The sequence below is a fragment of the Callorhinus ursinus genome, unplaced genomic scaffold (assembly GCF_003265705.2).
Source record: "Callorhinus ursinus isolate GAN/ISIS: 27379988/994484 unplaced genomic scaffold, GSC_fseal_2.0 scaffold13, whole genome shotgun sequence".
Lineage (NCBI taxonomy): Eukaryota > Metazoa > Chordata > Mammalia > Carnivora > Otariidae > Callorhinus > Callorhinus ursinus.
The window spans coordinates 15,347,340-15,369,604 of record NW_027397075.1 but is presented as its reverse complement, the minus strand read 5'-3'; the positions used below and the strand labels follow the sequence as shown (position 1 = coordinate 15,369,604).

Here is a 22,265-nt window from a genome sequence, read left to right as displayed (position 1 = left end):
CTCCCTGCGCCGGGGCACAGGTCGTTGGCGGTAGCCAGGCCGAGCGCCGTGCTCCGTTCAAGTCCCGTGGCCAGCGTCTGAGGCCCGTGTCTGTCCGGCCGTCTTTCAGACGGTCCGCGCTGGCGTAGCCCCTGCGGGTAAGGAAACGGTTCGGGGCCGGAGTCGCGCCCCGGCGGCAGGGGGACCTGGAGGGCGGGGCGGGCCTGGAGAGGGGCGTGGCCTAGGCGCGACGCGCAGAGTGAAACAGGAGGGCGTGGTTCACGGGGAAGGCGGGGCCCGCGGCGCGGGATGGGCGGGGCCCGGGCAGCTGCGTCGTCGCGAGGGGCGGGGCTTGCGCGGCGGGCGGCGGGCGGCGACGGCGTCGCTGTCGCCGGGGGCTGGCGTCCGCGCTGGCCGTCCGGGCTTGAGCCTGGGGCGTGGGCTTCAGCAACGCTCCTCCGGGACGTCCGTGGAGCAGCGAGCTGGCTCCCTTTCTGGCCCTCAATGTGTGTGTGGAGCTGACCCCTCCCTCGCACAGCCCTGCTTTGGCCTGGAGAGGGAAGCCCCCGCCCTGAGGAAGGGGTTCGAAAGCCTGGGGGCCTCTCGAGAAGACGCGGGGTGCCCGAGCTCTGCGACCATGAAGGTCAAGGTCATCCCTGTGCTCGAGGATAACTACATGTACCTGGTCATCGAGGAGCGCACGCGGGAGGCTGTGGCCGTGGACGTGGCCGTGCCCAAGAGGGTGAGGGCAACCTGTGGGCGGTTCCGCGATTATTTTGGGTCTGCCCTGAAGTTAGGACCACCTCTGACCTCCGTTCCCCCTCCCTGGTGCCTGTTGTCATACGCCCTGGGCGCTCACTTACTGTCTGCGGTGTCTCCCTTACCCCCACGCCTCCTGGCCCGCCTGGGACTCTGTACATCACACCTGGCACCCTAGCCGGGGGCGGGGGGTGGGGGCGGCCAGCTGGCCCTACCAAATCTCCCTAACTCCGTCCCTTTCAGCTGCTGGAGATCGTGGGCCGGGAGGGGGTATCACTGACAACCGTGCTGACCACCCACCACCACTGGTGAGCGCGGTCGGGGCGGGCCGAGGCGCGAGGGCATCGCCCCTGCCCCACCCCGAGCCCGGCGTGATCCTGCTCCCGCCCGTCCGCAGGGACCACGCGCGGGGCAACGTGGAGCTGGCGCGGCTGCGGCCGGGGCTGGCGGTGCTGGGCGCGGACGAGCGCATCTGCGCGCTGACCCGCAGGCTGGTGCACGGCGAGGAGCTGCGGGTGAGCGCGCGCCCGGGAGGGCGGGGAATCGCCTTGGGCCCTCCCGCCTCACCAGCCGCCCGCCCCTCTGCCGCAGTTTGGGGCCATCCACGTGCGCTGCCTCCTGACGCCGGGCCACACCTCCGGCCACATGAGCTACTTCCTGTGGGAAGAGGAGTGTCCGGATCCGCCCGCGGTGTTCTCCGGTACTGGCTGCCCCGCCCCACCAGCTCCGCCTCCCTCTGACCCTGCCCCACCTTCTCTGACCTGCTGTCCTCCCCAGGGGATGCGCTGTCGGTGGCTGGCTGTGGCTTGCGCCTGGAGAGCACAGCTCAGCAGATGTACGAGAGCCTGACAGAGACCTTGGGCAGCCTGCCTCCGGAGACGGTGAGCGGCCATCCCTTCCCCTCCCGCAGGGTCCAGCCTCCCTGTACAACCTGCAGGCTCTGTCCGTGACTTGTGCCACAGGGGTGCAGAATGAACACTCATCAGCCGAGGAGCCAAGGCAGACCAGGCATGGGGTGCTGGGGTCCAGGGAGGGGCCAGGCCAGCCCGGGGGAGCGCCTCCCCATCTCTGCCTGTGGCAGCACTGTGCACCCCCTGAGTGCCTCCTTTCTCCAGAAGGTGTTCTGTGGTCATGAGCACACGCTGGGCAATCTTGAGTTTGCACAGAAAGTGGAGCCCGGCAATGACCATGTGAGAGCCAAGCTGTCATGGGCTAAGGTGCGGCCACCCCTCCCTTTCTCCCCCTAGAGGCTTGGAGGGTGGATGAAAGTTGGGGCAGAGGAGGGGCACTGCAGGGGGCGTCAGACTTGACCAGACCTGGCTTAGCCTGGGCTCCACCACTGACTAAGGCTCCTACTGGGGAGGGGAGGAGTGGGTGGCTTTGGATAGGGGCCTGGGCAGCTGGTAGGACTGGCCCAGGGGTGGCTGCCCTCAAGGGCCAGATGGGGCGAGGCAGCCCTTCTTCTGCTCCCGCCCCCAGGAAGGGGTGAGTAGAAGGAGCGGAGCCAAGTTGCCTGGGGCTCTCAAGACAAGGCTGTGACAAGGGCCTGTGGTCATTCCAGAAGAGGGACGAGGATGACATGCCCACAGTACCATCCACCCTGAGTGAGGAGCTTCTCTACAACCCTTTCCTAAGGGTGGCGTGAGTACTGATCGGCGTCCCAGGCCTTATGGGGGCCCCGTGCCCACCCCAGGGGCTGCGCCCCAGAGCAGGATGCCTCGTAGCTGGCCTGCTGTCCTTTGGTCCTCCTTGGCATCATTTGGGCACTGCAGGAGGTGCCAGGGGACTGGTTATTGGGCTGACTGGCACCAGGGAGCAGCTGCTCTTTAAGTGTCCTCTGCCAACACCCCCTGGCAGTTCCCCAACAGACTCCCCACGGTGTCCCCTTTCCCCACAGAGAAGAGCCTGTGCGCAAGTTCACGGGGAAGGCAGCCCCAGCTGAGGTCCTGGAGGCACTTTGCAAGGAGCGGGCGAGCTTCCAGCGGGCGGCTGAGCCGGTGCAGCCGCAGGCTCGGGCTCTCCTGGCACTGCAGTGGGGGCTCCTGGGCACACCTCGACAGAAATGAGCCCCAAGTAGACCGCTGTGGGGGCAGGCAGCACATCTCTCCTTCAAACCTCGGCCGACTGAGCCCACAGGATTGCCTCTGGAACCTTCCATGGCCCTGCCCAGCTGGCTGTCCAGCCTTGGTGGGGGGGGTGCCCTGGCCCTGGACATGTGAGGCCCCTGTCTGGGGTGCATGTGAGCCCTGAGGTCTGGACGTTTCAGAAGCAGCGTGCTGGAGTGCACAGGGCTTCCGAACTTTGAATAAAGCTGTGAAAGGTTCTTGACGCTTGTAGATGCTCTTAGACTTGGAGCCATTTTCAGAGAGATCCTTTTATTAGGTTTGGAGCTCTGTCACAACAGGCCTGGTGGGCTCACCCCGATCTGCCTCTCCCCCACCCCCATAACCCAGCTGTGGAGATGGACTTAGTGCCTGATCTCACAGGGTCTTTCTAACAGAGCCTGCTTCTCGCCTGGAACTCTGCCCAGAAATGCATGTTGTCAGGTCCCAGAGGCCACAACGTCCTCAATGCCCAGTTCCAGGTGGGGCAGGTACGCCATCTCCAGCATGGAGCTCAGTGGGCTGGGTGCCCCTCTCTGGCCAGCGTTCTCTCTGTCTAGGGCAGGTGGGTTGCCCCCAGCCTGGCACACCCAGCTTCAGGGGTGACTCCAGGAATGGGGATGAGGAGTCCCACTTTTGCTCTGCCTTAAGCTGCCCACGGGACTGGGCTTCACCTGGGTCTCCAGGCAGGAGCAGCGAGGACACTGCTCGCAGACCTGGCCCCATGGGGAGGTTCTGGGACCTTGTGGGACCTCTGGCCCCCTGCCCTGGGGAGTCTGGGTGAGGGCAGGCTGGAGGTCACCTTGCCTGACTGTGGGTCCCGAGTCCTGTTTCTCTGTGGGTTAGTGCAGTCAGTGTTTTGGGGGCGATCCCTGGGGTCTCAGGACATGAGCTTCATGGGCGTCCCAGTACGGGCTGTGCTGGGCCCGGCAGCCCTGTGAGGAGGCCTCCTACCACCTGATGCTGAGGCCGGAGCTGGCCTTCTCCACTGTGTGGTAGCTCGTGTGCAGCAGGTGGCCAGCCCGCTCTGAGCCCTCGCCCTGCAGCCAGCACCTGTACAGTTCCTGGACGCCAGGCACCTCCTCCGGCGCCTCGGTCCTGACCATGCCGTACAGCATCTCCACGTGCTGGAGAAGCGCCTTGCTGGGCGTGCTGGGGGCCTTGAGCTGGCCTCCGCCGTTCAGACAGCCTGTGAGCAGGGCAGGCAAGAGCATAGTCATGACGGGGATGCCTGCAGGGGGATACGGCACAGCCCCCCCCCCCACTGGCTCTCCTGACCTCCTGACCACCCAGGTCGGGGTGAGGACAGATGCTCCACTTCCAGCCCCCCTGCCCGGGTGGGACCCTGCCTGCAACCCTCGTGCTAGAAAGGGCCCCCGTGCCACAGCTACCTGAGGGGCAGGCCATGACCTCCACGTAATGGTACGGGCAGCGCCCTCGCTTGAGTTTCTGCACCAGGTTCTGGATGTTGCGGAAGCCGTAGGCTGCGGCAAAGTGCAGCAGGACGCGGCCCTCCTTCTCCAGGGTCACCTCCTGGAAGTCTTTGTTCCTGAGGGGGGCACAGGCCAGGCTCCCTCCTGCTTCCCACCCCTGCAGGCACATGGGCCACCCTGACTGGCTCCTCTACAGGGGATGGTGAAGGAAGGGGAGGGCAGAAAGCTCACTTCCACTCAGTGTCCCGCTCTTTAGAATGGGAACCGCCTCCCTCCCGAGGATGGCCACGAGGCGTGGTGAGGTCAGACAGCCCCCAGCCCCCCGTCTGGGGAAGGGGGCATTATGTCGGAATGGACCCTGCCACCATGGCCTCTGGGGGCTCTCGACCACTATGATGGGGAGGCAGAGCTCTGGAGAGCTCCGGCCGGAGAGGAGGGCTCAGCTCCTACCTGGTGCCCTGCGTCTTCGCCAAACCCAGCCTGCTGTCCTCCAAGCCCACCTCAGTGAGGGGACCCAGGGCAAAGGCTGCCCGAGCTGGGCTGCCCTGTCCCCTGTCCCCAAGTTCCAGCCCTTCTCACTGACCTCAGGGGTCTGTAGGTGACCTCATCCACATGGATTCCAAAGAGCTCCCGGGCTGCATGCTGGAACACGTGCTCCAGGTAGCCCCCAGAACCCCCGCCCCGATGGCTGGTGGGCTCTTGGGCAGATGCGCTGCTGCACCTGGGGAGCAGGGCATGGCCTCAGGTGGTAGCAGGGCTGCTGTCTACAGAGATGTTGGGTAACTTCTGTCTCTTCACGTTTGAGGGAGTTGCTTTTCTAAATGGAAAAGGAGCCCAAAACCTGGGGGCTTTGTCTGTGTGTCAGGAGATAGCTCAGGTTGGAGAAAGACTGTCCCTCTGTTGAGTAACCTGTTTTGGGGAGTGCAGACCTGTGTCGAATTGGGGTCAGCTCTGATGACCATCAGTTAGCTGTCCACTGGCCATCTCATGAACTTGACCACCTCTGTGGACACCGAGACAGGCCACAGGGCAAACATGGGACCAACTAGAAGGAAGCCATGGTGGGGAAGAGAAAGCGAGGGGACGCTGCCTACCCCCACGTGCTCACTTCTGCTTGTTGAGACACCTGCAGCCCCCGAACCCACAGCAGGAGACCCTGACACCAGGCTCCACCACACTAGGAGGTGACTCACAGACTGTCCAGGGGGGCTGGCTCCAGTTGCGAGAGGGAGACCCCTTCTTCCTCCAGCAACTTGAAGACTTCCCCTACAAGAAGACCCCAGCACAGATGCTCTTCAGCTGAGATCTCGATAAAAACAACATCGAGGAAACCCACATCATATGTGTCCCTGGCAGATGGACACCCAAACGTCCACCTCCTGGCTTGCGAGTGGAGGATGAACCCAGGCACAGAGGCCAGGAAGGCCCACTTCTGAAGCCCCTTAGAAGAGCCAGCCTGCTCCCCAGACCCGCAGCCCACCCTCAGAGCAACATGGCAGGGGGTGGGCATGCCCATCCCTAGGGTACGCCTGCAGCGGGGTGGTCACAGCTTCCCACAAGGTGGACAGGGGCACGTGTTCGCGCAGGGAGGCCTTCCCCCCACTGTCAGGGGTCCTGAGTGTTTACTTTTCCGGATTTTAAGTACTTGGGAGACTCGTAAGGCTGCTCAACTCAGAAATGGGGTGACCTATGTGAGTCAGAGCGGCTGACAAGAATCTCCGCCCACTTCCCCATGCAGACTATTTTAGAGCAAATGCCCAGGTAGTGCCGGAGGGTGCCTCATGCACAGGGGATGGCAGCTCCAGCCAGAGCCGATGGGCAGGACCCAGGCAATGCCATTCATGCCCTGGGCTCAGGATGACGGGACCCAACCTGTGGTGACAACGCAATCCACGTCACGAGTCTGGTGCTCCTGGCTGAAGAAGTCTGGTCTGGAAGCTTCTAGCTTTTTGTCATAGCAGGGCATCACTGTCACATGGTAGATCCTGTCGGGGGTCAAATGCTGCCGAGAAATGTGGAAATGTGGAGTCGCTGCCTGACCCAACAGTACAGGGGCCCATGGGGTAAGGCGGGGGTGGCAGAGCCGGCCAGCGGCCAGGATGAAACCGAGATTCTTTGTATGGGTCTGTGGACACTGTAACTCTTGGCTTATCTTTCAGGATGACAGTGAATCATTCACAGCTGGAACATGCCTGTTACCTGCTGCTGGGCAAAGAAGTCCTTGACCAGGGAGCCCATGACCTGCTGTGGGGACCGGGCAGTGCTGAGGTAAGGGATGAGGAAGCTCCCGTGCGTCTTCTCAGCATAGCAGATCCAGCCTGAGGCCGACAGAACAAACGGAGCATCTCACCAGCTAGGCAGTGAGTGCCAGGACATTGTGGGGCAGACTGACTCGTACAAGGAGTTACGGTCCCATTACAGAACGTCCCTGCTCTGCTGTCACTGTTTTGTGCTGCTAGCATCCGTGAGATCACGGTCTTGGGGAGCTAAGTAACTCTCGAGGCCATCCTGACAGAAGCCTGCACTCCCCCTGCCCCAGCATTCCCGTTCCCCGCATCCAGCAGCATGGACACACCTGGGCAGGCGGATGTGAGCACAGGCAAGGCCTGTGTGGAGTTGGCCTGTCTTCGGAACCGCTGCACAAATTCTCTCTGGCTCTCAAGGAGACTGAAGTTCCTTGAGAAGGCGGTATCGAACACGTAGTGCACCCCTGGAAAGCAAGCACCCACCTCACCCACATGAAGGGTGGCTGAATGGTGAGGCATGGCCGACCATGCCCCAGGGAGCTGATCCCACCATGACTTGTCCAGGACCAGGCCATGCCCCTGGTGGCACCAAGCCCACAACCTCCCAGCCCAGCTCGTGGCTCACAGAGGTTGACCAAAGTCGATCTGAGCAGGAACCTGCCAGGGACCTGGGAAATGGGCCTCGATGGTGATCATTTAAAAACAACACGAGGAGCAGGCGAATTCCAGACCGGGAGAGCAGAAAGAGGATTCACAAGGCTCCCTCTTAAAAGGCACAGCTCTCCTGTGTCAAACCAAAACTTTGGGCTAAGGTCAACTCAGAACGGTTCTGGTGTGTTTGAGTTCAGTGACTCGGAGGCGCCCCCTCGCGGGACCCCCCCCCATATGCTGAGCTACAGTGTTCACATGATGTTTGGTGCCTACCGAGTTTCTTAAAGAATGCAGTCAGCTTCTTGGCAGTGTCTGTAGGGGTCAGCTGAAATCTTGCGGCCAGCGACGCTCTGGATTGGGGTGAGACAGAAACCACAACCATTCTCTGCTGACCGGGGGCTGCCGTCTGCAAAGCAAGGGACACGTGCTCAGAGTGTTTCACACTAATCCGCAGAGGTCCAGTGCTGGTGAGTGCATGCCCTTCCTCCAGGGCCATGTCGTTTCTATGTACATGTAGGGCCCAACACTTCAATGTTGAAGTATGACAAGTACTTCACTGACATCCCACTGTCGCCCCTTTAAAAATGTGGGAGTGACCTGGAGATCAGCAGCCCTTGACAGCAAGAGCAAAGGATACCGGGATTGATGTCAGGTTAAAAAAGTCTCCAAGACTGCCCACCACTTACCTTATTGGCATCTAGAACTTTCCGCAGCTCCTCGTGGCTTTGCTGAGTGATGAGCACAGTCTCCGCTGAGGTAACACAGCCACTGCATGCCAGGCAGTCATCCAGCGAGATCTTGGCCTTCTCCAGCTTCTGAGTCCCTCCATCCTGGAAGCACAGGCACTCAGTATTCAACAGGGCCCTCTGCACAAGGACACGAGCTCTTGGGATAATGGAACCTACAGGAAACCTTTATTCTCTGGTTTGCAACACCAACAACCAACATGGTAGTTGGCTGACTTTGAATGCCACCAATTTTCTAAAAATTAAATATTTGTCACAGAGATATGTACATTCTATACATATTCTAGCTCCATCAAATTCTAACTTTGGCACAAGCTCACTTGGCACATCAGAATCGTATTAATAAGGCCTGTAGCCTGTCAGGGGTGGAATGTGGGCGTGAAATCTGCAGAGGAGCGGGTGACTTGCCAGAGGTTCCTAGTCTGCACTCATGGGGCTGTGAAGATAGGAAAATGTCAAAGGCCAGGCTCCAACAGGAGGATGAGAAAGGTAAGGCTAAGGTGAAGGGGCAGAGGGCAGAGCGAGGCAGCACTCTGCCCAGTGAGCACCAGCCCCAGACGGGGACAGACACACAGGCAGCAAAAGCCAGAGGGCGAACAGTTGCAGAACTTTGTGTTGGACGTGGGCCTCCAGGCTGATATTCTGCAACTGTCCCTAGATGCAAGTGATCCCAGCTGAGCCCCTTTACTCCCTCTGTAAACGCAGGAAGCGTCGAGCCAGGGTGAGCTGCAGAGCCCAGAATATGACCAGAGGGCTGAGGAGACGGGGACTCCCTTCCAGCCCAGCTCATCAGGGTGGCACTTCACACCAAAGCCACAATTTGAGCTCAGTGCGTATTTTTAGAGTTAGATGGGCCTAAAGGCCCAGGCTTTGATTTTGTGTCAAGAGACCAATAAGCTTCCCAACTTCCCTCCAAATCAACCATGCTGCTTGGGATGGCAGGGCCCATTGGTGCCCTCACCTCACCTTCCCTTGTGGGATGCCCCCAACCCTGAGGTGGCGTTTCCCTGTGCTGTGCAGGGCTTGGGCAGGACCTGTGGTGTGCTGCAGGGTCACACTCCTGGCCTGAGCAAACGGCTGGCTCTCTCCCTGGGAATGCTTGAACCCCCGGTCCAGCCCTACCATGTGCTACCCTGAGGCTTCTCCCCTGCTTGGGAGGAGTTCCTGGACCAGGTGTGCCCGTGTCTGTGGTCATGGGATGGCACAGACGTTCTTGAGGGTCCAAATAGCAGACAGTCCTTAGACCAGGATCTTGTTATTACATAATTACTCAAGAAGCAGGTGTTCAAGAACAAGCTGTCAGAACTGGAAAATCCCACACAATTAGAACTCATGGAGAGAGAGGGCCTCTGTGCCCCTCCACCCCTACCCCAGTCCCATCCCTGCCCTCCTGGCCTTGGTGACAGTGAATTTGACCACTGTGAAAGGTCTCACGATCACTGTACTCATGACTGGAAAGAGCAGCAAAAACATGTTTTTGGTCATCTGGGATGGAACTTACCTGACTGACCTGGAAGTAACTCCCATCATCTTCGATGTGGATCTTGGCCACACCACTTCCTGGCCTCTTATCCACCTTCATGGGCTTGATGCAGTCCTATACCAGGAAGAGACCCCAAATGGGGGCCTGAGTGCATGGAGGTTCCCCAAGAAGAGAGGCAACCTGACGGTCACGCCACCACGCCCGACTCCTCTCCTCCGGCCACAGAAGCAGTCTCAGCAGGATGGCTGCTGACCCTGTGTGCACACAGGGCACACATTCTAACACCCCACCGGCACCAACGGTTACTCTGCAGCTCATAGTCAGATGAAGGCCGGCGTTACCGGGCCACAGGCTAACCCCCTGCACGCCTGCCGGCTCTGACCTTTATTCTTGTTCTCAGCACATGGACTGGCCGCTAAGAGGACACCCAGGAACCACCATTTCTGCACCTCTGAAGGAATGCTTTGCTTGGAGGTCACCGCCCTGCCCGGTGCCCAGTGAAAGGAGTTCATTTTTCTTCCCAACTCCCCGAGTTCTTGGGGTCTCACTGTCACTACGAGAACCTCTTTGGCCGTTTCCTTTCCAGGGATGATCCGGCCCAGAGAGCCCTGTCCACGGTGCTGTGACCAGCCCCACCCTTCCCCTCCTCCCGGCACTCCTTAGCTATGGCCCTCCCAGCCCTGGTCCTGCGCAGCTGGTGCGCTTGATAGGCAGGTACACCAGATAAGGACGACGCCCACTTTCAAGTGTGGCTGTCCTGCCTCCCTTAGGGGCAAGCTCTGTCAACGACGACCGCACACCCTGACGTGTACTGGGTAGTCAAGGCAGGTGACTCCAGCGGTGGAGTTGGTCCCAGCTGTCTACCAGAGGAAGCGAACAGGGTCGTCCCGGCCCCGAGCCCGCCGCTGCCCAGCGGGGTGACTCTGGCGGCCCTGCCGGGCTCCCCCCGGCTTCCCGGGACCCACAGTGACAGGGCACTCGACACGCCCCTCACCCGCTCGCCCCGACCCCACACCCGCGGACTTGGCCTCCCTTCGCTCCTCGATGCCTTGAGGAGCAGTAACCCGGCTCGGGGCATCGCCATCCCTGGCCTCGGTTTCCCATCGGCAGGAAGCCGGCCGGAGCGCCGGAGGCCCGGGGGGCGCGGGCGGGGGTCCCTGGGTTCCGATCCCGTTTCTCAGGGGAAGAAACTGAAGGGGCAGGGGGGCCCCGCCCCAGACACGGCCGCTGCCCACGCGGGCCGGCCCACCTGAGACGGCCCGATGAAGTCATCCAGGTCTGTCAGCTGCAGCGCCCCACTGAAGGGCGACGCCATGGCTGCCGTACTGCCGCCAGGCTCGGGGCTCAGAAGTCGCCAAACGGCGCGAAACTGCAGGCTCTTTCCGCCACGCTGCCGGAAAGTGCCCCGCGCAGCGCATGCGCATTTGCCACGCCCGCCGGGCGCCTGGAGGGCGCGAGCCCCCTGCTGGCCCGCCCTGCCCCGCGGAAGAGTCTGTGGCCTTCCCCGCCTCCTGGGATGGGGCGGAGGGGCCAAGTAGACCAGAGTGACGTCTCCCTCCCCCCAGGGCTCACCTGCCCGCCAGGTGTGCGGCCCTGCAGTCCTTGACCTGGGAGCTAGCGGAGGCAGCGGCCTTGCTTTACTTGGTCCCGCAGGCGCTCAAGACCCCAGAAGGGCGCCTGGCACTCATGGGCACCCAATCTGTGTTGCAGAGTGAGGACAACGAGAGTGACAGGGACAGGTAGCGGCTCCTCACAATGCAGCGGCTCGGCACGGAGCCTTGGGGTTCCGAGAGGGCGCTCGCGGCGCTTCTGTCCCGGCCTCCGACGCCCTCTTCTGTTACTTTGGAGACCAGCTCCAGAAAACCATTTCCCTGTAAGATTTTCTAGTATGCGACAGGACTGCTGCTGGTCAGACTCAGTTCTTGAGCCACTGCAAACCGAGTCAAGCCCAGTTTTAAATTTAATGAGCACTTTTTATTGGGGCTTTCCGGAGAACTCCAGTAGCTGAGTCTGGCATGTCCTGCGAACTCCGCTGGGCTCAGCCCCAGAACATCGGGGGTAATGTCATGTTGCAGGGCCCAGACTGACCGGTGCTCCCACTCTTCTTGGAGTTCTTGCCCCAGTTTGGGCTTGTGTGGTGACTCCCACACCTGCCTGTGGGTTTTCCTGGACGTCCGGAAAGCCAAGGCCCAGCTGCTGGGGCAGCCTCTTGGTGTGTGTGTGGGGGGGGGGCGGGGGAAGTTGGGCTTCTTCTCTTGGCTGCCAGGACTGGACTTTCCTGTTCAGCAGCTGGGGCTGTGGAGGGGGGGCTTTCCCCCGCAGCTATACCAGGTGGACTTCCAGGCCCCACCCATCCCCTGTCTTGGCAACACCTGACCAAGGTCTGAGATATGATGCCTGAAATCTGAACAATCCCAAGAGATTTTTAGAAGAAATAACCTTAGGGAGTGATGGAGAGGATTTACATGGGAGGGGCTCTGGCTGAGGCTGGGAGTGCAGGGAACGTTCTCCCAACACTGGAATGGGGGAGTGCAGCATGTAGATGTCAGAGCCCAAGACTATGCAGGGCAGGCTTCAATCTCTCTGTCCCCTGGAACCCAAGTCTGTAGGCGCAAACCATGTGGGTGGGGTGGACAAAAGGTGGGAACAGCCCAACTGTCCATCAGCAGATGAGTGGAGAAACTAATTGTGGTCCGTCCCTGCCCATGGATTAGTACTCAACCGTAAAGCAGGATGAGCCACTGACCCCTGCTGCCACGTGGATGACCCCCAAGGACATGATGCTCGGTGAGAGGAGCCACACAGAAAGCCCATATTGCAGGATTCCATTTCCAGGACGTGTGCAGAATAGTCAACTCCGTAGAGACAGGAAGTAGCTTGGAGGTTGCCAGGGGCTGGGGAGGAGATTCCGGTGTGCGGTGATGAAAAGTGTTGGAGAGAGAGGTATGGTTGCACCACACTGTGAACACAACACCATGGACTTGTGTGCGTACGCAGGAGCACTGTGGCAAATTCTGTTGCATACATTTTACTACAATTTAAAAATAATGGAATGTATCAAAGACCGTTCAATTGCACACTTTAAGTGGGTGGATTGTATGATATGTGAGTCTATATGTCAATAAAATTGGCTGCCCCAAGGTAGCTCCAAGAGATCAGGACAGTGAGTGCACCCGGGTCCACCTGGTTTCGACCTCAGTCCCATCGTCCATGGGGAGTGCCTGGGTGACCAAAACAGTGTCTGGTTCAGAAAATCTGACTGGGGGGGGTCTCTGATGTCACGTGTGCACGCACACACGATGAGGGTCCCTGGAGACCCTGAGGCTCTTGAGCCAACACCATGCCTGCCTCCTCTGTGTACCTATTCTCACACCTGCAGATTGTTTCATCATCATCATTAGTGAGTATTTGCCATACACTTCCCATGTGCAATGCCAGGGTTTCCACACGTGGGGGAAACTGAGGGCCCTGCAGCCAGCCTGGGCAGCTGCCAGGATGCTGGGACTGGGTGTGGGCACCCCTCTCCCTGAGCTGGGACAGATGCAGAGCTTGGCCTCTGCTCTAGGGGTGCCCAAAGGACCCCCTTTGCCCAAAGCTGGCCAGCAGACCTTTGGGTGGGAACAGGCATGGTTCCCACCGAGGTGCATGGAGCTGCCGTCCCCTCCGGCAGGCGGACATCTGTCTCACCGTTGGAGGGACTGGCCCTGTGTTAGTGTCCAGCACTGCTGCCACAGGGGGTCACAACGGGGGGTTTACAACAAAAGTTTATCCTCTCAGTTCTTGAGGCCACAGGTCTGAGGCCAAGGTGTTGGCAGGCCCTTCCAAAGGATCCCTCCTGCCTGGTCCAGCTCCTGGTGGCCCCGGGGCAGACCCGGGCACGTGGCTCCGTCCATCCAGCCTCCGCGGCTCCGTCCCGGGGCCCCTGTGTGTCTCCTTCTCCTAAGGACACTTGCCATTGGATTCAGGGCCCAGCCTACTACCCAGCAGGATCTCATCTCAAAACCCTCAACTTAATTACATCTGCAAAGACCCTTTCTCCAAATAAGGTCACGGTCACAGGTTTGGGGGACATGTTATTTGGAGGGCACTGTTCAACCCACCATAGCCCTCATGTCCAAGTTTTTGTGGGACCCTCAGAGATCAGAGGACAGCTGCATAATGGGATGTGTCTCTCCAGGTCATAGCCCACCTCCCACATGGACTGCCCTGGCCCTGGGGGGCGGGGCTGGGATGGACCACACCTGCTAGGCTGTCTGCAAAGCCAGGCTTGGGCCCGCATGTGCCTTTGGGGGGGCAGACAGCCCATGTGCAGTAGGAATACAACAATCCAGGGTCAGGAAGAGTAAAAGGTCTTAACCAAAAATGTTTAGGGGCTCCTGTCTGGGTCAGTCAGAAGAGCGTGCAACTCTTGATCTTGGGGTCATGAGCTCAAGCCCCATGTTGGGTGTAGAAATTGCTTAGATAAATAAAAAACTTAAAATTAAAAAAAATTTTTCTCAAATATGTGATTTCAAAACATTTACTACATTCTCCACTGTTACTGTATTGTGTCTCCAGGCCCCCCAAGATGCTGCGAAGTAGAAGTGGGGTTTGCTCTCCCTGCTCTGCATGGGTGTAGGGGGAGGGACGTGTGCTCAGGAGTGGCCCACGTGCTTGGGGTGTCTGTCTGCCCAGTGGACCCACCCAGACAGTTGTGGCCTGTGTGGAGGCCCCGGCCCCCCCGTGCCGGACACAGGGGTGGGTGGGGGGACAACCAGGGCCCACGAAGGAGGGGCTTCCCGCTGCATGTCAGTCATGTAGAACAAGGCCAGCCTCACACCCAAACAAGGAGTTCTAGCCTTCTATGTCTGCCCCCAAGCTTTTTGTCAACTGGGGACTATTTTGTTGGTCTGTGTGGCCAATTAGGGGTCTCATTACTCAGGAGGGTCTCCATGCTCAGGAGTTTCTGGGGGAATCAGCCTAGATCCCTACGGGTCATGGGTGTCCTTCCCTGTGGGGGCACAGCCTTCCGGGCCGCTCTCTGCAGACCCTTCCACGCCCCCGTGAGGCTCTGCGGGCCCTGGGCTGGGGTGCGGAGACAGAGGGTGAGGAAGGGCCCTCAGGGGTGCGGTCTGCGTCAGGGTGGTCCCAGTGCCCCTTATTCTCAGACTCGAGAGAGAAACCTGCCTCTCTTAGGAGAACATGCGGGCAGTGATACGGGTTCTTCATGGCCTGAAGTGTCCCCGTCTGAGCCCACCAGGCCTCCCAAACCCCAGGCGCACCCTGGGCTCCTCGTGAAGCCAGAATTGTCCCTGGGCTGAACAGACACAGCGTATATTTGTTGAAGGAAATTACCGTGGGCAATGAGCACATCATTAGCGGAATAATCAGCACATGGCGCCTTCCCGCTGGGGCCGCCACATCTTGTCAACAGGTGTGATCCGGCAACAGCCCTGGGAGGCCCAGTGCGTGCTGCAATTAGCAGCTAATGAGAAGGCCTGTGGTGACCTGCTCTTCCAAGGGAGAGAATGCTGTGGGCGCAGGGCCGGGGAAGGCAGGGGGGCAGAGAGAGGGCGCGGGCACTTCTGGGGGCCTCCCTTTGCACCCACCGGTGCAAGAAGCAGAGGAAGGAGCTGGTCGCCAAGAGAGCCTCACCGCTGCACACACATCCACAGGCACGGAAGCCAAGCATGGGCCACAGAGGCTGCGTCTCTGGGGGGGTGCCGCACCAGCAGGTAGGCTGAGAGGAAGGGAGGAAGCCCCCCATGGCTTTGCCCAACCTGGTGCTAGAAGGAGAGAGCCAGGACGGCCAGTCTGTGTCTTGGGGCCTGCAGGCCATGGCCCGGGAAGCATGGCGAACACACGGTGCGCTCATGGGAGGTTGGGCCAGAGGCTGGTTAGGCCCCGTGGCACACGGCGTGGGGCATCGCAGGCCTGCGTGAGCCAACTGTGCCCAGGCTGTGCAGGGGCAGGTCGGCAGCTGCTCTGTGGCACTCTTCACCCCACCTGCCATGAGAGTATGTCAAGGCCAGGCCGGCAGCCCCGCTGCACCCACAGTCTGTATTCAGCCCCCAAGTCATCAAGTGGGCCATCTGGGGGTCTGGGCAGTGCATGCCTGGTGGCAGAATTGTGGGGCTGCTGGGTGGGGTGGGGTCCTGTTGGGAGACCCCAGGCCTCGGGGCCCACGGACTCCTGGTGTTCACGAGCTTCAGCTCTGCGGGCTCACCCAGCGGCTCTGGGAGCTTGGGTTCTGGAGGAGCAACCCCCTCCGCCATCACTGGCCCCATCCGGGCTCACAGCAGGCCTGTCAGCCCTGGAACCCCCGGTGGAGGTGTAGGGGCCCCAGTGCTGCCCCCCTGGGCTGTCCCTGGGAAGACGACAGGCTCAGAGATGGGAAGGGCCGACCATCCAGACTTCCCTGGGGCTGAGGGTCATACACATGAGATGTTCATGTCTCACCCCTTGGCAGCCAGCAGCACCAGGTGGTCCTCTGGGACACCTTCTTTTTGGGGACATGGGCATTATCCCTGCCCTGCGGCCATGTCTGAGCCCCCTCCTGATTCCCCACCTCTGTGGACAACCCCCACTGGCCCTGGGCATGGCCCCTCTGATGCTGTCCTGCCTGCCACCTGCCACATCCCCCCCAGGCCCCCTGGCTCTGCAAGGACTCTGGAAGGTGCTCCATGGAGCTAGGGTGGGGCTGGCTCACAAGCACCCCGGGATAGCTCAGGGGGCCTGCCCAGCACAGTGACTGGAGGGTCGTCAGCGGCCCACTTGGTTTTCTCTGCATGGTGTTTTTGTTGGTTTGTGAAGGTCAGGCCTGGCCTGTTCCCCGTGGGAGGGTTGCCCTGAGCACTGGGCTCCAGAGTTGAGCCTGGAGAGATCCCAGCTCATGAGGTCATGGGCCCTCTTCAGAAGACCCCCAGTCAGGCTCCCTTCCCTCCTGCCCTGAACGTCTCCTTTGAGGACACCCTCCAGCTCAGCTAGCTCGGGCTGTAGCAGCTGGGAGTAGGTGGGCTGGGGGGGGTCCCCCACACTCTGTAGAAGATGAGGTCTTCCTTATGCTGGGGGCACTGGGACGAAGGAGCCAGCTGCCTCGGTGTAGACGGGGGTAGGGAGCCACTCTGCAGAGCAGAAGAGCCCACGGCTGGGTTCACCCCACCAGGCCTGAGGAACAGGGGTCAGCTACTCACAGATGCCAACGCATCCCGGAAGCCAGCCAGGGAGTGTGTGCGTGGGGCCGGCCCTCATCTTGGCCAGTGCAGCCAGCTGGGGCACGATCAGCAGGGCCCGAGGAGAGATCTGAGGTCAGCCCCGGGATGGCCCCCTCCCCCCAATACTGCTGTGCTGGGGGTGTGCTGCCCCCCCCCCCATCTAGCTGCTCATGAGCCTCCTCTGCTCCTTTCAGAAGGCATGAAGGCGGCCAGGATAGTCATACTGGGGGGGTGATGGTCAGGCGGAGGGCCTGGAGACCCAGCACCAGGGGGCCAGTGGGGGTCACAGGCTCCACTGAGCCTCATAGCCCAGGGCTCGGGACGGCAGCCCCAACAGGCAGGTGGGCACCCAGGTCAAACCTGATCCTGGCCCACCCCCCACCCTGGGCCCTGGCCTACACACACCCCCATCCTGAGTCCTGGCCCGTGTGCCCCCCCAAGCCTGGGCCGTGGCCCACATGCACCCCCACCCTGAGTCCTGGCCCATGTGCCTCCCCCCGTCCTCCCCCACACACGCCCCACCCTCCCCACCACGCTCCAGCCTATATTCCTCACTCTGGGACGAAGCAGTCCAGACCTGCCCACAGTCCTGCCCCTGTTGTGTGTGGAGGGGGGCTGCACAGGGGCCCCAGCTGGGAGCAGGCAGTGAGCTGGGACAGGAGTTGCAGAGGACAGGAAGAGGGTCAGTGGCCCTCAGAACCAGCCCTTGAGTTCAGTGATGGCCGTGGTGGGAGCTCTGGCTCCAGGCAATGGAGTGCAGCCTCCAGGACACTGGTGCAGAGCCCTGGGAGGTAGTGGTGGGAGGACTGGGCAGGGCCCGACCGGAGCAGATCCTCCAGTGAGGCCGCTCCAGCCCCTGCAGCCCTGGGGATCCACAGCATACAGAAGCCCACAGGGCTGGCAGCCTCAGCCGTGGCCTCTGCAGACACTCCCAGAATGCTCAAGAAGACGAGCGGGTCTGTCACTGTGAGCAAAGGTCAGGCTCAGCAGGGCAGGGGCGTCCGCTGGGCCTGGAGACAAGCTGCAGCCACTCAGCCCTCTCACGGGCTCTGCCCACAGTCAGCCTCAGGCCAGCCTGACTGTCTCACTGATGGCTACAGTCCCCGCAGCCTGGGATGGGAAGCTCTCCTGCCCACCAACTGGACCTGGCCAGTTCTGGGGGGGCAGGAAGCGGCCCCCTCACGCCCTTGAAGCTGGGGCTCAGTTGCAGGCCTTTGCTGAAGTCGGTGAAGCTCTGAAGAAGCAAAGCTGTCCAGCATCCAGAGCCCACTGACAGCAGACACCCCACCCTATGCCAGGCGTGCGGCCACCCTGCACGCTGATGCCCATTCAGCAGAGCTGGAAATGGAGGGCAGCAGCTGAGCAAGAACTTGGCCCCAAGGGCGCCTGACATCAGAACTGTCCCCATGCTCCTCCACCAAAGCCAAGAGACCTGGTTCTTAGGTGGGCTCTGGCCAGTCATTAGAGCTCTCTGGGCCTCAGTTTTCTTCTCTGTAAAATGGGGATAAAAAGCCATCTCCAGTGGTTCTTCATTGACAGAATGAGTGTCGTTCTCTGGACTGGCATCAGGGAGGAAACCGTGGCTCAGAGGAGAGGGGCTGACCTCCCAGAGTCAAGAAGGCTGGGCCAGCCAAGGAAGGCTTCCAGGAAGAGGCAGCCTGGTGCAGAACTCATGACAGGTCTGCTCCAGGCTCTAGGCCAGCAGACTCTGGTCCCTTTTTCTATTTTGCCCACATCGGGGGACAGATGTTTCGAGAAATCAGACAGGAGACGTTGCCCCCTGAGAAACGTGGGTCCTGCTGGGGCTGCTGGCTGGTCACCCCTAGACTCATGGGGATGATCAGATTACACTGAAGTATGTCCACACCAGCAGTCAAACCAGGAGTGACCAGGATTTAGTCATGTGAACGTAAAAGAAAAAGAGGCTTTTTCTTCTTGTGCGGAATAAACAGTCCCAAATTTGTTTTGTTGACCCAAAGAGCGACAGGACCAGTAACAGCCTGGGGGCAAATACAGCCCACACCTGATGGAGAGCAAGGACAGAGGTCGTGCACGAGGAAGGCGAAACGGGGGGGCAACTGAGTGCAACCCGAGGAAGGCCAAGGCCGCCCTGAGGACAGACCCTGGGAGGGACCGCACCTCCGAGTTGTGACGTTGCCCAGGAACGCCTTGAAGCCAGGCAAGGGCTCCGCTCCGCACGTCTGCTGTCGGTCTGTCCCTCTGAGGGTCACCAGCACCTGTTACCACCCATCCTTCTAATTTTGTGAATCTCCCTGTTCGAACTGGAATGTCTGTGGTTGCCGGGGCTCCTGTTTTCACTGTGTTCCAGGTGCTCACTGAGCCTCGGGCGCTTTGAGGCGTTGGGCATCCCGCACCTGGTTTCACGTCTGCCTGTCAGCTGCCAAGTGTCTGTTGAACAGGAATCCTGAATTCTGATGAAGTCACAGTTACTGATAATCAGCAGGTAGTTTCTGTTTGGGTCCTGGCATTGTTCCTTGGTCCTTTCCTATCCACGCACTTTTCTCTACTGTACGCAGGTCTCTAATGGATTTTGTGTCCAACCTGTCTGTAGTGCAAGCTAGGGGTCTTGCTTTCCTCTTTCCTTTTTGTTTTTTTTTTTTTAAAGATTTTGTGTATTTATTTATTTGAGAGAGAGAACAAGTGGATGGGAGAAGCAGAGAGAGAGGGAGAAGAGCAGAGAGCCTGATGTGGGACTCAGTCCCAGGACCCCAGGATCATGACCTGAGCCGAAGACAGATGCTGCTTTTTTGTTCACATGACTGAATCTGTTCCTCATGAGGGGAGGTGTCCAGTCACGCCTCTGGAGTTGGACAAATAGTCATTCCTGGTTTGATTGCTGGTGTGGACGTACTTCAGTGTAATCTGATCATCTCCAGGAGTCCAGGGCTGGCCAGCCAGCAGCCCCAGCAGGACCCTCTGCCTCTCTCCCTTCCTCTCTCTCTCTGTTTCTCATGAATAAATAAATAAAATCTTAAAAAAAAAAAAGTAAATGCAAAACAAAAGTGACTATATTAACACGTACATCCACCAGCACTGTATGAGAGTTCGGGTTGCTCCATATCTCAGCCAACACTTGGCATTGTCAGCCCCTTTATTTTATTTTTTCCTTAAAGATTTTATTTTTTTTTATTTGAGAGAGAACGAGCAAGTGAGTGAGAGCATGAGCAGGGAGGAGGGCAGAGGGAGAGGGACAAACAGACTCTGTGCTTTAAATTTACTCACTGTGGGGCGCCTGGGTGGCTCAGATGGTTAAGCGTCTGCCTTTGGCTCAGGTCATGATCTCAGGGTCCTGGAATCGAGCCCCGCATCGGGCTCCCTGCTTGGCAGGGAGCCTGCTTCTTCCTCTCCCTCTACTGTTCCCCCTGCTTGTGCTCTCTCACTCTCTGTCAAATAAGTGAAATCTTTAAAAAAAAATAAAATAAATTTACTCACTGAGGTGGGTGCGTGTCTTGTGGATTTGATTTGCCTTCCCTGAGTGGCAATGTTGAGCATCTTTCCATGTGTTGATTGGTTATTCACACAGCTTTTTTTGTGAAGTGTCTCTTTAAATCCTTGGCCTTATTTATTGATTTGTTTGCTTATTTATTTATATTTTAATTCCAGTGTGGTTAACACACAGTGTTATAATAATTTCAGGTGTACGATACGTTGATTCAACAATTCTATCTGTTCTCCGTGCTTATCATGACAGGTGCGCTCCTTAATCCCCATTACTTACTTTTCTCCCCACCCACCTCCCCTCTGGTAACCATATGTTTCTTCTCAAGAGTCTATTTCTTGGCTTGTCTCTCTTCTTTTCCCTTTGTTTGTTTCTTAAATTCCACATATGAGTGAAATCATATGGTATTTGTCTTTCTCTGACTGACTTATTTCACTGGGCATAATGCTCTCTAGCTCCATCCATTTGTTGCAAATGGCAAGATCTCATTCTTTTTTATGGCTGAGTAATATTCCCTTGTACATATGCCACCTCTACCTTATCCATTCATTTATCTATGGACTCTCGGGCTTCTTCCCTAATTTTGCTGTTGTAAATTATGCTGCAATAAACATCGGGGTACAAATATCCCTTTGAATTAGAGTTCTTATATTCTTTGGGTAAAGAGTAGTGCAATTGTTGGATTGTAGAGTAGTTCTATTTTTGACTTTTTTGAGGAACCTCCATACTGTTGTCCAGAGTGGCTGCACCAGCTTGTGTTCCCACCAACAGTGCAAGAGGGTTCCCCTTTCTCTGCATCCTCCCCAACACCTGTTGTTGATTTTAGCCATTTTGACAGGTGTGAGGTGGTATCTCATTGTAGTTTTGATTTGTATTTTCCTGATGATGAGTGATGATGAGCATCTTTTCATGTGTCTATTGGCCATCGCTATGTCTTCTTTGGAAAAATGTCTGTTTATGCCTTCTGCCCACTTTTTAGATGGATTATTCTTTTTTTGGGGTGTTGAGTTTGCTAAGTTCTTTATATATTTGGGATACTAACCCTCTATCAGATATGTTGTTTGCAAATATCTTCTCCCATTCCATAGGCTGCATTTTAGTTTTGTTGATTGTTTCCTCCACTGGGCAGAACCTTTTTATTTCGGTGTAGTCCCGACAGTTTAGTTTTGCTTTTATTTCCTTTCCCTCAGGAGACATATCTAGAAAAAGTTGCTACAGCCAATGTCAGCTAAATTATTGCCTGTGCACTCTTCTAGAATTTTTATGGTTTCAGGTCTCACATTTAGGTATTTCATCCATTTTGAGTTTATTTTTGTGTATGGTGTAAAAAAAAAAAATGGTCCAGTGTCATTTTTCTGCATGTGACTGTCCAATTTCCCAACACCATTTGTTGAAGAGACTGTCTTCTTCCCTTTGCATATTCTTGCCTTTGGCCTATGTTTTATTTTTTATTAAAGATTTTATTTATTTATTCATGAGAGACAGAGGGAGAGAGAGAGGGAGAGAGAGAGACAGAGGGAAGCAGAGGGAGAAGCAGGCTCCCAAGGAGCAGGGAGCCCAGTGTGGGACTCGATCCCAGGACCCTGGGATCATGACCTGAGCCGAAGGCAGACGCCCAACTATCTGAGCCACCCAGGCGTCCTTGGCCTAATGTTTAAAAATAGCTTTCCTGAGCTATAATTCCCACAGCACACAGCTTACCCCTCTGAAGTGTACAATCCAATATCTGCTAGTGTACTCACTGTGAAGAACCTCCTTTCACCTAAATGATCACACGCTAAATTGCTTTGGAATTTAACTTTTCCTTCATACTTGATGTGCCTCTTAATGAATTCACCTAAGATTACAAGGGAAAGAAGCACTTGTATGCAAAACCTATAATGCGTTACCATCATTTCAACAACTAATGTTACGTGAACCGCAAGTGACATGGTTTATATCCTTCCCATGCTGTCAGAATTGGAGCAAGAAGTGGGCTCCCCGCGCCCATGCACATCTGCAGCAGTTGTATGTTGTGAGCTCAAACCACAGCCCCTCAATGGACTTGAAAAGGAAATTTCCACACCTCAAAATCCATTTAACTCAATTGGAAGTGATTAATCTTGTTATTAAGTCCATCCTGTGGATTTTAAAATTCCAGATTGTTCTAAAACTTCCTATTTGGTCGTGTGTGTGTGTGTGTGTGTGTGTGTGTGTGTGTGTGTGTGTGTGTG

General features: G+C 57.9%; 2 protein-coding genes across 7 annotated transcripts; one reads left to right on the top strand and one right to left on the bottom strand.

Moving 5' to 3' along the window:
- The first annotated feature begins 3 nt into the window (after positions 1-3).
- Positions 4-3,105, top strand: HAGHL (hydroxyacylglutathione hydrolase like). 5 transcript variants are annotated; one of them, XM_025877710.2, is made up of 9 exons: positions 4-137; positions 518-721; positions 982-1,046; positions 1,136-1,253; positions 1,330-1,438; positions 1,516-1,619; positions 1,854-1,955; positions 2,300-2,342; positions 2,636-3,105. In XM_025877710.2, the coding sequence occupies exons 2-9, from the start codon at positions 617-619 to the stop codon at positions 2,986-2,988; spliced, it is 999 nt and encodes a 332-aa protein (XP_025733495.1). In that variant the 5' UTR covers positions 4-137; positions 518-616; the 3' UTR covers positions 2,989-3,105. The 5 variants fall into 5 exon arrangements, with proteins under 5 accessions (XP_025733495.1, XP_025733496.1, XP_025733498.1 ...); XM_025877711.2 differs by lacking the exon at positions 4-137 and having other exon boundaries at positions 330-721; positions 1,857-1,955; XM_025877713.2 differs by lacking the exon at positions 4-137 and having other exon boundaries at positions 330-721; positions 2,300-2,379; positions 2,636-2,933.
- On the bottom strand, positions 3,095-10,778 carry CIAO3 (cytosolic iron-sulfur assembly component 3). Of its 2 annotated transcripts, none has more exons than XM_025877709.2 (11): positions 10,649-10,778; positions 9,418-9,513; positions 7,857-8,000; positions 7,444-7,576; positions 6,849-6,983; positions 6,473-6,591; positions 6,146-6,275; positions 5,467-5,539; positions 4,857-4,994; positions 4,232-4,389; positions 3,095-4,029 (listed from the first exon to the last, which is right to left on the bottom strand). In XM_025877709.2, exons 1-11 carry the CDS (start codon positions 10,712-10,714, stop codon positions 3,791-3,793), a joined length of 1,431 nt encoding a protein of 476 aa, XP_025733494.1. In that variant the 5' UTR covers positions 10,715-10,778; the 3' UTR covers positions 3,095-3,790. The 2 variants fall into 2 exon arrangements, with proteins under 2 accessions (XP_025733494.1, XP_073755861.1); XM_073899760.1 differs by having other exon boundaries at positions 9,427-9,513.
- Positions 10,779-22,265: the final 11,487 nt, after the last annotated feature.